Source organism: Lonchura striata, chromosome 18 (assembly GCF_046129695.1).
Source record: "Lonchura striata isolate bLonStr1 chromosome 18, bLonStr1.mat, whole genome shotgun sequence".
Classification (NCBI taxonomy): Eukaryota; Metazoa; Chordata; class Aves; order Passeriformes; family Estrildidae; genus Lonchura; species Lonchura striata.
In genome coordinates, this window is record NC_134620.1 from 4,568,976 (window position 1) to 4,581,071 (window position 12,096).

Sequence of the window (12,096 nt, forward strand, 5' to 3'; positions counted from 1 at the left end):
ATGCCATACTCCTCTATCTTTTATAGATTAGAAACCACTAATCTCCTCCTAGATTATTTGCTATTCCTATTACAGAGCAGCAAACCATGGTGGTCAAGTTTCAGGGAGGACTGGTAACAGCCATACCTGCATGTGTGCTTCCTCTTGCTGCCCAGCCACCATTTTCAGAGCTGCAGAACCCTGCTCTGATTTTACAGACCAGACATTATAATTCTTCATTTCCCAGATTTGGCTATACAGAATAAATTAATTTGCCTCCCACAGCCATCCTCCAGGAACCACAAGCAGCATCTGGGTGCAGAGTTCAGCCCTGATGCTCTGCAGCACAGCAAGTGCAGAAAGAGCTCCCAAATCACTGCTCCATGGACTCTTGGTTTTGTGGGGGGTGGTAGGAGGATCAGGTCACAACAGGTAACTAGCCTAGTTTCAGTTGAAAAGCAGCACTGGTGCCTGGTGGCATCTCTTTTACAGCTAAATGAAAGGCAATCCCTTCATGGAAGCAAAGACTTCCCTGGCACTGAAGAGACAGATCCCTTCGAGAAGGGCTCATTAACAAAATGCCCCCCTCACACACACAGTCAGGCCAGATCAGTTAACGCTGGCCAGGCTCGGGAGCGCCGTGGTTCCAATTCTGCAGGCAGGGCAGGGGGAGGACAGTCACACAGACAGAGAGCTGCAGAATAAAGCACCAGCCCAGCCTGTAGCTCACCCAAAGGCTTACTCACCCTTAGCAGTGTGTGTGCACTGGCTACGTAAGAGACAGCAGACGAGGAAGAACAGATGCTAGGAAACAGACTACTAGAAAGACAGAGTGCTTAAGCTCTGACTATGCAAAACCATTTCCACACACTCAGGAGAAGGTGTATCTATGGCTTAGCATAATACCCTACACATATTACAAATAACGAGTGTCTGCTCACTTTCCTTCTTCTGAAAGCAGCTGCTGTTTCAGAAAGCTGCCTAAAGAAGCTCAGCAACTGTGCAGCAGTATTTACTCCTATCCTAGACTGTTTTACCAATAGGCTCCTTACTCCCAAACCAGTACAAAAGTGTTTGTAGAACAGGATCAATAACAAGCAAATCCAAGCAGAGGGGATAGGAGGGAGACAATGAAAGTGCAAGCTGTGCCTTTCACCATCCATCCACCTAATCAGCACATCAGTGTAAATCACTGGCTGTGTTCAGCCCCACTGATATTTCTCACTGTGAGAAGCAATGCAATCAAAGTGTTGTTCTGGAACTATCGCCTTTCTCGATCCTCATTTGTTCAACTGTACCAAAACCGAATAAAAGCTGAATTAACCAAAATATCACAGAAGAATCCTTCTCATCCCTAGTTACCTGCAAAGTGCCTGATTTCTTAATCTGCCTCGCTGCAGATTACATCACCTTCCTGAACTCCTACAGCAGCACCTCATCTCACCCAGTCACAAGGAGCTTTGGAAGAGAAGAAGCAGCAGCCACATTAATCTCATTCCTCTGCTGGTGAGCAAAGCACAGGGTACAGTGGCACATCGAGTGCTCTCTGGAAGGGAGCCTGCCTGGCTGTGCACACACTGGAGCTGCTCCCTTGAACCAGGAGCTGGGAAGGGACTGGCAATAGGAATATTTATTCCCTGTCACCTCCTGAAAGCAACATGGGATCCCAGCTTGAGGCCGGCTGTTTCTGGCACACGAGCACGGGACCTCATTCTTCCAGCCTCACACACTGACTGCCTGGGAAGGCATCACAGGGGGGCAACCACACTCTGGAGTCCCACTGCTAACCCTGTGCAAGACTTACCGAAAGGGATCCTTGGGAGCAAAGTAAGCTGGAGCAGACAAGTAACTTCCCATCTTCAACACTGGATAAACCGGATCAGCCACAAACTTGTCCAACTGCCTCTGAACAGTTCTGTTCTGCCAACATGGCAGCAGCCAGTGCTCATTTACTCTTGCGCTGATTCAGATACTTCACCTCCCTTTGAAGCTGCCCAAGGAATGCCAGGTCTCTCGGCTGCTCATTCCTTTTCAGATTTTTCCTGGCTCCCATTGCTATAACCATCTTCTTCTGCGCTCAGCAGCACCTCGGGAAGGACAGAATCACTGCTGACCGGCCTAGTGGGACATGCTGCTGCAGCGGCTCTGCGAGCTCTGCTGCCTGCTAACTACTGGCAAGTTTTCCCTTCTCTGGTTCCACCCAAGGGTGGGAGGGGAGGAGGGGCCATGGCAGGCGGACAGCGGCGGCTCCAGAGCCTCAACAGGCTCTGCTCCTTCACAGGGGTGGAGCTCTGACCCAAAGAGGGGCTGAGTATTCAGTGCGGAAAGAGAGCAGCTTTGGCCAAAGAATACAAGCACACACACGTGAAACTCGTCACTGCAGCAGCCGCACGTTCTAATGGAGGAGTCAAAGACGGCAACGAGCCACATCTCCAAGTATATCAAATTAACTACATACGTTCCTAAACCCTGCACAGTGGGTGGGGTTATCCTGCCTTCACAGCACCTGCAATCCGTTCATCCTGCTGCAGGAGGTAACTCCCATTGTGCTCCATCTAAAGAAACAGTGCTTTCTTTCCAATACTGTTTTAAGAGATCATTACAATCCTTCAACAGAATCATCTCCTGAATGGAAGCTGAGAGGTATAAATCAGCACAGAGTACTCTCTCCAGCTCGCAGCACATCCAGTTGTATCACTGTGTTTGTCTGAAGCCAAGCATGATCTCTAGTGACTTAATCAGCTAAAGCTGCTCACAAGACACTCAAAAATGCAACAAACATATGCTGCTGCACCAAGCCCGCCCATTTTTGTACAGTCAGCAAAGTCTGGCATGCCTGAACACAGCCTGAAAACCATGCTCTGTTCCAGAGGCAAGAACACAAGCACTCTAAAGTGCTTTTCCTGGAGATGCTCGCCTCAGCTGGCAAACTGTTCCAGGGACGCTTGGGGCTGGAACAAGGCAGTCTTGGCTGCAGATTTGACAGCTGCTGCTCGCTGTTGAAGTACGCAGAAACCTAGGCAGCTTTTTGTGTTCTTTTTTTCTCCTCTCTTAAACATGTTTTAAATTTAACTTTTAATAATCAGCCACCTTCCTGCAGGGGGGAAAAAAAAAATCTCCATTTTCCCCATTCAGTGTAGTTGGTAAGCTTGGCTGTAAAAGTGCAGTGAAGCCGAGTGCTGCAGAGCCCGATGTGCTTGTCAGTTCCAGCACGGGTCTAATTCCTTCTGACATTTCACACAGCTCTACTGGAAGCAGCAACACGGTGAGTCTGTGTCTAGGAATGCGCTCTGGTCTCCCACATTCTCTGTATGTTGCGTGCTGAAAAGGGGCCAGGCTCGCAATCCTGCGCTTCCCTGGCTATCAGCACCTCCCCAGCACACGCCCACCTCCAGCACAGCCCCAGCACCTACACACAAAAGCCTTCCCCACAATTCTGCTGCCGTGGGCTCAACGCCCTCCCAGGGCCATTCCGCGTGACCTCATCAATCCCAGCTCTTCAGACAAAACCTTTGAAGATTTGATCCACAGATGTGATAAGCAGCCAGCTAGTCTGTGAATGAAGCCAGCAGATAAAGCCGAACTTCAAAGTAATAAAAACCACCCAGACAGCTAAGCAACTAGGAAAGGATTTTAAGACTTCCTTAAAGCCAAAGGACACATAGTCAAATGTCTATTTAAACAGGAAATTTCTTATCAAAATTATTTTACTTCTGCAGCAAGACCCAGCAGCAGCAGCCAGTGAGTTACTTTGGCTACACAGAAATGTCTTGTTACTTCTTGCTTTTTCTGTTGTCTCTATGACCTATTTGAGAACACAATGTCTCTGATAAAAGGGCTCTGGAAAAGGTGTTAATGTGGTCATACATTCTAGATCTGAATTCCTGCCAGAATGACTGTACTTCAAAAATGCTGATAAAAGTGGGGGGGAAACCTTCTCTAATTTTACAGATACCATCTCTGGGGGCCAAAACGCACCGGTGTAAATTTTTGTTTCACCAAATCAAGTCAGACATCAGCAACTTCTCTCTTGCAAGTGCTGACAGCATTTCCACTCCAAACAGGTAGTCATCACAGAGTGGGGGCAGGGAAAGCTTTTTTCCTCATTAGGGTTTAGAACTGCACAGTAACTTTTGCCAAAAAGACTAACTAAGAAATGAAAAGGAACACGTGAAAAACCTTGACAACGACTTACGACTCACCGAGTCTTAGCCATTACAAATTTATCTCCACAGAAATGAATCACACAGCTGTTGTGATATTCCAGTGATGAATACCTTGAGCCAGCTGGGGCCGGGCAGCCTCTCGACACTCTGCCACACATGCCGCGCTCGGTAGCATGTCTGCAGACAGATGTATCGCTCAGCACAAATTTATCCTGGCACAGACAGACACTGCGATATGTGTGGGACTGAGGGAAGAGGAATCTGCTTGATGCCTGAAGAGTTTGAAGCAAGCCTTTCCTTTAGCACGGGTGCAGCTTGGAGGCATTCCAAATACTTCCTGCAATCCCAACACCTCATTGTATTTCTAAGGCACTTAACGTGTAACACGTGCTTTGCTGCTGTTGAAAGACGAGAGTCAGCTCCTGAAACCAATGCAGTCAGCCCCTGAAAGCAGCACCGTTTGCATCCGCACGTACCTGCGGGAGCTCTTGTACGCGGATCTTGAGTAAACTACAACAAACGGCGATGTGAAGCTCAGCTCCATCACTGCATCTCACTTCCAAGCGGCAGCACAACTTCAGAACAACACCGCGATGATTCTCAGTACCTCACACCACAAAGCACATGAGGAAGGAGAGTTTTTATCCCCACCACACTCACCTGATGGCTGCAACCCTCCTGAATGTGTGCAGGTTGAAAAACAAACCAAGGAAATTCAACCCACTGAAACTTCATACGTTATCTAGGGTTTAGGAAGCAATGGCTTCTGCTCTGTAAAAGCAGCAGACATGGCAGTAAGACTGGCACACCACTGCATCCTCACTCCTCTTTAACGTGCTGCTTTGGTCTGTGAAGACCGGGAACTCCTCAGGGAAGGATCCTGCCTCGCTCCTGTGCTGTGTGAGTAATTCTAATTACCTTGATATAATAATGCTCTAACACTGCTCTAAAGGACAAGCTGCCAATTCAACCAAAAGAAAGTTTGGACTGGAATGCCCTACTCCTCCTTAAATATAAAGGCTGGTCATTGATGCCCTGTATGTGATAGAGTCCCCTGAGGAATTCGGCCACCTGCAAAGTGCTTCATTGTTCCTTTGAATTGTGTAAACTCTTTAACGGTCATAGTGATCTGTGTGCCAACAGGCAACTATTTCTCCCTGAATCTGCTAGTGAGCTCCTGAATTGCAATGCTGAAGACACCACCAAAGGAACAGTCCCAGGAATCTGCAAGATTAGTGAAGAGTTCTCACCTCTGAGGCCCCTATCATTAAGTTTCTGTAACTGCCAGAAACTGGAGAAGAGAGGGAAGAGGAGATTTTTATCTTCCTGCTCTTACCTTAATTCAGCTGCCTGTTATCACTACTGCTGTTTCCCCTGCTCTCAAATTCAGCTGCCTTGTGTATAAACCTGCCTTGTGCTCACAGGTGAAAAGCTAAAGGAAAATTCAAAGCACCAAACACCCCACAATTTAAATTCCTCCTCATACACATCTTGCTTACAATTTCATTTGTCCACATTTGTGCTTTAAATCCTGTTCAACCATTTGTCCTCTGGGGAGGGAGCTGCTTTTGGAAAATGAAGGCCTGTGCCAAAGAGATTGAACTGACAGAAGTGATCTAAAGTCTAGAAAATACAGTCTGGAGAAAAAGCTAAGTCTGCTAAGTGCAGGGCTTCTGCCTTGTTCGAGGGACTGATGGGAGACACAATCTGCTTTCTGACAGGGGAAGGCTATATGGATAGCAGAAGCAGGGGAAAAGGCTTGTTTTTCATGAACATGGCTAGAAGAAATGGATTTAAATTGCAACACGGGATTTCTGAAGACAGTAGAGAGAAGGTTCTAACCCCGAGGATAATGAAGTGCTAGTAGACAGTCTGGGAGACCAAAGTCCTACAGTCACTGGAGATTGTTAGATGACCAATTCCTTGATCATCCCTAAGCCACAAAAATTACTTGCTTCAAAGGTAAGTTGATAGTAGATATACTAAAAACAGAAAACAGATTTATAAAAATACCCTTAGAAATAATCCAGTTTATCCTGCACTCCCAGACCAGGTTTAATTATACATAGTCTTCATACAAGTTTGTCTGGATTGCTTTCCCCTGCCCCTAAATGTAAAAGGAATCAAAGTGATTTACTAAGTTTTGCTCAGAAAAAACCATTTCAGTAGCCCACAAAATACGGCATTCAGTATAGAAAAATCACATTTTGAAAGACAATCAAACCACTAGAGCTGGGAAATTAGTAGTGTTTCTCTTTCTGTTCAGTAGGGTGGAGCTTAGGGCACCCCTTGATCCATGGATAGCAAATCCACTCCTCTTCAAACTCCTGATGATTTTTCAGCTTTTACTTAACTTGTTTGGGTATAAAAAAACATGTATATTTTAAATCTGTGACTGTAAAATCACCACAGTAATCCATCACCTTTTGCTACTTTTGAAGATATACTGTGAACATTTTTTCTGGCTTTGGCTTTTAGCTGAGATCTCTGCAGCAAGCCAGTGTTGCTTGGCTACTTAAATTAGGTTTATTTTATAGACCACAGTACTAGACATGCTCTGTTATTTCATGGTTAGGAAGGAACTGAGCCTCAGCTGTCTTCCTTCCTAAAAAGTGCTTAAGCACCCTGCTACAGTAGGAATTCCTGCCAGCATTTCCAATTATTTTCTTCCTATGCGTCCATTTTCCACCTGGATGTAGTCTACAGGCTTGATCTGAATTTGTGGTTTTCAAATAATCAAAACTGGATTTTTAACAAATACCATGTCCTTAAGATAAAGCCACACAGCTATGTCTGGGTCTTCTCATTCCATCCTACTCCAATTCAAATACACAGTATCCCTACAGAAAGTGAGGATTGTCTCTAATTTCATTTGTCATTAACTACAGAAAAGCAACACAAACCACCAAAAATAAACACTGGTAATAATACTTTATTCAAAAGTATAATTCAAGGCATTACCTTCTATTTTGCAATATGGAAAAGAGTTGGATCAAAAACAATAAAACCAGCAAGCTCTTGGTCAAAAAAGCTCTTCCAATAATCCCCTGAGGTAAAAATGATCCAGACCTAGGAAAAAAATACCTTTTCACTTCTATCTTTCCCTTTCTTGGTGTAATGTTTGAAGTTCTGTGCAATGAAATTTCCAAATCCAGTCAAACTGTGAAAAGCAGTGACCTTTGATAGAGTGTGCTGTCTCAACTGAACTCAGAGGCACAAAAGCACATTCAGAGTTAATTCACAACAGACACTGTGACAGAAACATTTAAGAAACTTCCTCAGCCAGATCCAACCCATCAGATTCAAGCCTAAGGAACAGGCTGGCCAAAGAACAGTCTAAAATATCCAAGATCTACAAACAGGGATTTGCTCTTCTCTCAAGCCACAGCAGGGAAAATGCAGGATTCAGAGACAAAAGCTCCTGTACATGCAGTTTGAGGAAGGAGGGAAGTGACAAAAACTTAAATCCTCGGAGACGCTCATGTACGTCAGCGCCAAGCCTGACCAAGAATAAACAGAGCTAACGAGCCTGGAGCAGTGCCAATCAGCATTAGAGAAATTATGTGCCAGGCCAGGGAGTCAGCTAATCCACAGGAAGACTGCAAAAAACACTCCACAAGAGCTGCCGGAACTCACAGCTACCAACTGCCAAAGCCTCCTACCCGTAGAGGCTTTTTAAAGTTTGGCTTTGGGATATCAGGCATAAGACTGCTGCTCAGCATGGCTTAGGGACAGCAGAAGAAAAGGAGGAGCACAGTGTAAACTGGAAACTTGTTTTCATGTACAGTCCTACCCTGGAACTAGGAAAAAGGGGAGGGCAGCTTCCTTTCCTGCAGGTTCCAACTGTTCACTGAGCACAGCAGCCTCGCTGGGTGCTGGAGCTCACCAAAAGCACAGAGCAAAAGAAGTGCATCAGCAAATACAAAAAGTGACTACACTGCTCAGAGAAAGGTTGGTGTCATCGCTTGCATCAAACAAACCAGCCCAGAAGCAACAAACAAACCTCCATTATACACTATAACCTATGAAAACAAATCCTCTGTGAAGTGTCCCAAAGGCAGGATTTGCCTCCAGCTCAGCTGTTCCTTACCTCAACAGCTCCAACAGCAAGAAGTACCACAACATTTACAAATCAAGACCCACAAGAGAAATACATTCAATGGCAAGAGGGACAGATTTCCCAGCACACACAGCTTGGGGTTTGGCTACTGGCAGAATCTAGGGAAGCTCAGCAGGATACTCATCCTTCAGGGAAAAGAGAAAACCAGGATTAAGACAAGCTGCTTCATTATGGCTAAACATGAACACTAAAACCAACAGAAATCCGAAATACTGGGACTTGTAATGAAATCAAATGTTATTGTGATTATTAATGTGTCACTAAAACAGCATTTTCTGAGTGAACTGAGCCTGCATTGCTTTGGCAGCATGAGATGCTTTATTTTTTTTAAATATACCAATAACCACAATCAACCTTCAACAAAGTTGGGGTATTTTGTTGGCTTCTTTTTTTTTCTGTTCTTTAAACGAGGACAATAGATGCTTATTTTGGCACAAAAAACATTCCTCCAAAGCCACACTTTGGCTTCCTTTTCTCCCCACTTTCTTTAACAATAACGAAACATTAGCCTCCCCATATTCAAACCAACAGAGAAGCCAGTAGAAGCTGGAGGTACTCAACCTCTTTCAAAAATACAGACCCCTTCAGAAATGTGATTCTGGAGCATGAAAACTGGACTGAATATTCATGGAAAACCAAAATGGTATTACTCCTACCACCACGAAAAAGCACAGCAGATATTCCTTTTTGTCCTTGCAGACAGCAACATTATCTAACAGATTTCATAAATTTGTCTTAAGAGTCTGCAAAGGAGAGAAAGCAAAAGGCAAGATCTCTGTCTCTTCCCTCCTCTCTATCAGCACCCTGATAACACCCTTGCACCTACCACACAATGAAAAAGTAACAGGCTGTGCAAATTGCCTGGGCACTACTTTGGAATGCTGCAGAAGACAAACATGTAAGCCATGGCTTCTGCCACCACCAGTAAATCAGAGCTTTTATTTGCACTTTATCTGTATCCCGTTTGCGTCAGCGCAGCCGTGCTGCCAGGCAGTGTCAGCTGCTCTCAGGACTGGATGCTGTCCCTGGGGTACAGCACAAACGAGCTCGGAACAGGTCAGGCACAGAGATCACTGTAGGAATTCCCAGCTCATGCTGGTACTTCACCACCAGCTCCCAGGCAGTGGAACAACACAAGGAGGGTTTAAAGGCTGAAGCTTCACCTACCGGAAACAGGAGATGTGCCAAGCTTCATTGACAGTCTTGTGGAGGCGCTGCCCAGCAGCAATGCTGTCCCCACATCCCAGGCATCTCCAGACTTCTTCACCTGCACGCAGCAATAAGGGGACAAACAGCAACCAGTTTACACCAGAGAAAACAAAGATTGGTACATCTTTCATAAAGAACAATCTTAAGTAACTGACAGGAAAGCCTTCCCACATGGAAAGCTGCAGGAAGTCTATAACCCCAGAGTGGGAACTCCCAAATCAAACTCTGATATCTTGTATATTTTTTTCCCCAGACATGACATCTCTTTCTTCACATTCTGCAGAAAAGAAGACTATGACTTTTCACATAAAACAGCTCAGTTACAGCTCTGTCAGAGCAGAGATTTCAGGAAGGCAACACTGGTCTAGTACAACAATTCCAACAGAGAACCATGCTAGGCCAGGAAGACACGCTACTGCTTCCCCCACACCACTGACTCAGCACAAAACATTTGCTCGCATTTGTAGAATTAACTGGATTTCCCAGAACTGAAAGAAAGGAAAGACAAACTTCTTTCAGTAGAGAACAAGTAGACTACCAGGAAGGAATTACACTCTTGAATGAATAATCCCATAGAGACTGTACAGCCAACATCAGACTACCCATCAGACTTAGAAAGGGGGAGTTATGCTACTGGCCTATTGCCCTTTCAGAAAATACTTATAAAAGTTATAATAGAGCTATAATAGTTTTTGCTAGAACTGCCAGAAAGCCCCAGAGAGAGCTGGTTACTTAGATGCAAGCAAGCTAGAAAAACAGAATGAAAGCTTGTGCACAAAGAACATTTGGCACACAGATAAATGGTATCCAAAATCCCAAGGGCAGTGCAGGCATATTAAAGAGTCAAGAATCTTAGTTCAGCACAGGATGGCACAAGAAATGTGTCAGAGAGCTGAAAAGATCCCAAACCTGTTTCTTCCTGCTACTAACAGTTTCCTTGTAGCAAGGCAGCATTAAAGAAAAAGGTGCACTTAGAAAAGCAAACCACAAACCACGGACTTCCCTTTTCCAAAGAATGGTACAACTTGGTAGTTGCTTAGGCAAGTTCATACCACTGTTAAATTCCCTGAAGCTACACAAAACAGAAGCCATCAACTTTCCATGCACCTTTACCCCACCGTCTAGGTCAATGACAATGTTTAAAATTAACTAGGGTGAAGATCTTGCACTTTTTACATAAATAGCTATTTCAGGGAAAAAAAACATTTGCTGCTCAGCTACAAGCACCACTATCACCAGCAGAGCAGCAGTACCCAGGAAGGTCTCCATAAAGATGTAAGGCTCAAAGGGTTCCTTCAAATGTGACTGCTACTTCAGTCCCTAAGTGTGCATCAGCACCACACCTGGATCACCTGCCCCTGTGCCCTTCTGCTAATCCAGAACACCAAGAACTGCACCTGAGCTCACACCTGCACAGTAGAGTAAAGGCTGGGAGAACCTTGGAAAAACCTGATCCTATCCATGTTGTCCCATAAAGGAAATGGCTTTTCAGTGCACCAAACGGGCTTGGGAATAAAAGGCAAAGCTCCGTGTGCCTGTGCCTCCATGCACAGGCAGCCAACGCTCTCCTCTCCAAGCAGGGCAAGCCCTGGAAGTCAGCTGAATTTCTGAAATAGCTGCAGGCCAAAACTACCTGCAAACCAAACATTCTGCAGCTCCATCCCCTCCCATTCAGTGTCACCAGCACAACACACACGTGTAAAAACTGTCTGTGGATCCTACTAAAGATATTTAAAGATCAACTATTACACCATAGCTGACCAGAAGCAACAAATTATTCCCCGACCATCTTACAGAATCTGACCCATCGGCTTCGGAACTCCACGAAGAAACTACACCTACTCTCAGCTGCAGTGCTACATCTCTTTAAGTGTACCCAGGAAGGCTGATTAGCTCACAAAGGGAAACGAACAGTCCTCAATCCAACAGAAATTGCTTCAGTATGCAGGAGAAACGACGGAAATGAAGAAAACAGAGCAGGAAACAGTGCGAAGGAAACGCAAACGGACATAATCCATGTAACAGGTCTGTCGAGTTTCCCAGACGGGAGGAATGTGTCAGAGACGGCCAGCGAGGAGCAGCCGCCGTGGCCCCGGCGGACACCGAGCGGGACAACGGGGACGGGCTGAGCGGCACCGGCGGCCCCGCGGCACCGGCGGCCCCGCGGCACCGGCGGCCCCGCGGCACCGGCGGCCCCGCGGCACCGGCGGCCCCGCGGCACCGGCGGCCCCGCGGCACCGGCGCTGCACGACCCGGCCGGCTCCGGCCGCCCCGGGGGGGACGCGCCGCGTCTCCCACGGCCGTCCTGCGGATCTCAGTGCCCCGGAGACCCGCCGGGAACCCCCGGGAACCGGCGGTGCCACCGGCCGGAGGGAGCCGCGGGCCGGCCCCAGAACGCTCCCCAGCCAGGGCTGACGTCCGGCCGGCTCCGGAGGCAGCGGCCCCGTCGAGCCCCGCGCCCCCGCCGATGCAGCGGCGGCCGCCCCGCGGCGGCGGAGCGCGGCTCCTCCCGCGGAGGCGCGGCCGGCCCGGCCCGAGCTCACCTGGCAGCGCCTCCATCCCGCGCCCGCCGCGCCCGACGCCAGCGGCCGCCGCCGCACCTGGGCCCGCCTCTGCGCGGCG

General features: G+C 47.0%; 1 protein-coding gene across 2 annotated transcripts in view; it reads right to left on the reverse strand.

The window, feature by feature from the left end:
• LIMK2 (LIM domain kinase 2) overlaps positions 1-12,080 on the reverse strand; it is a 30,633-nt gene extending 18,553 nt beyond the window's left edge. The window contains exons 1-2 of one of the 2 annotated variants that reach the window (XM_021549978.2): positions 12,018-12,080; positions 9,433-9,532 (exon numbers count right to left, since the gene is read on the reverse strand). In XM_021549978.2, the coding sequence (XP_021405653.1) occupies positions 9,433-9,532; positions 12,018-12,033 (116 nt within the window). In that variant the 5' untranslated portion in view covers positions 12,034-12,080. Of the gene's footprint in view, positions 1-1,783; positions 2,080-9,432; positions 9,533-12,017 lie in introns of those variants that run through there. The other variant, XM_021549979.1, reaches the window with a different exon arrangement.
• Positions 12,081-12,096: the final 16 nt, after the last annotated feature.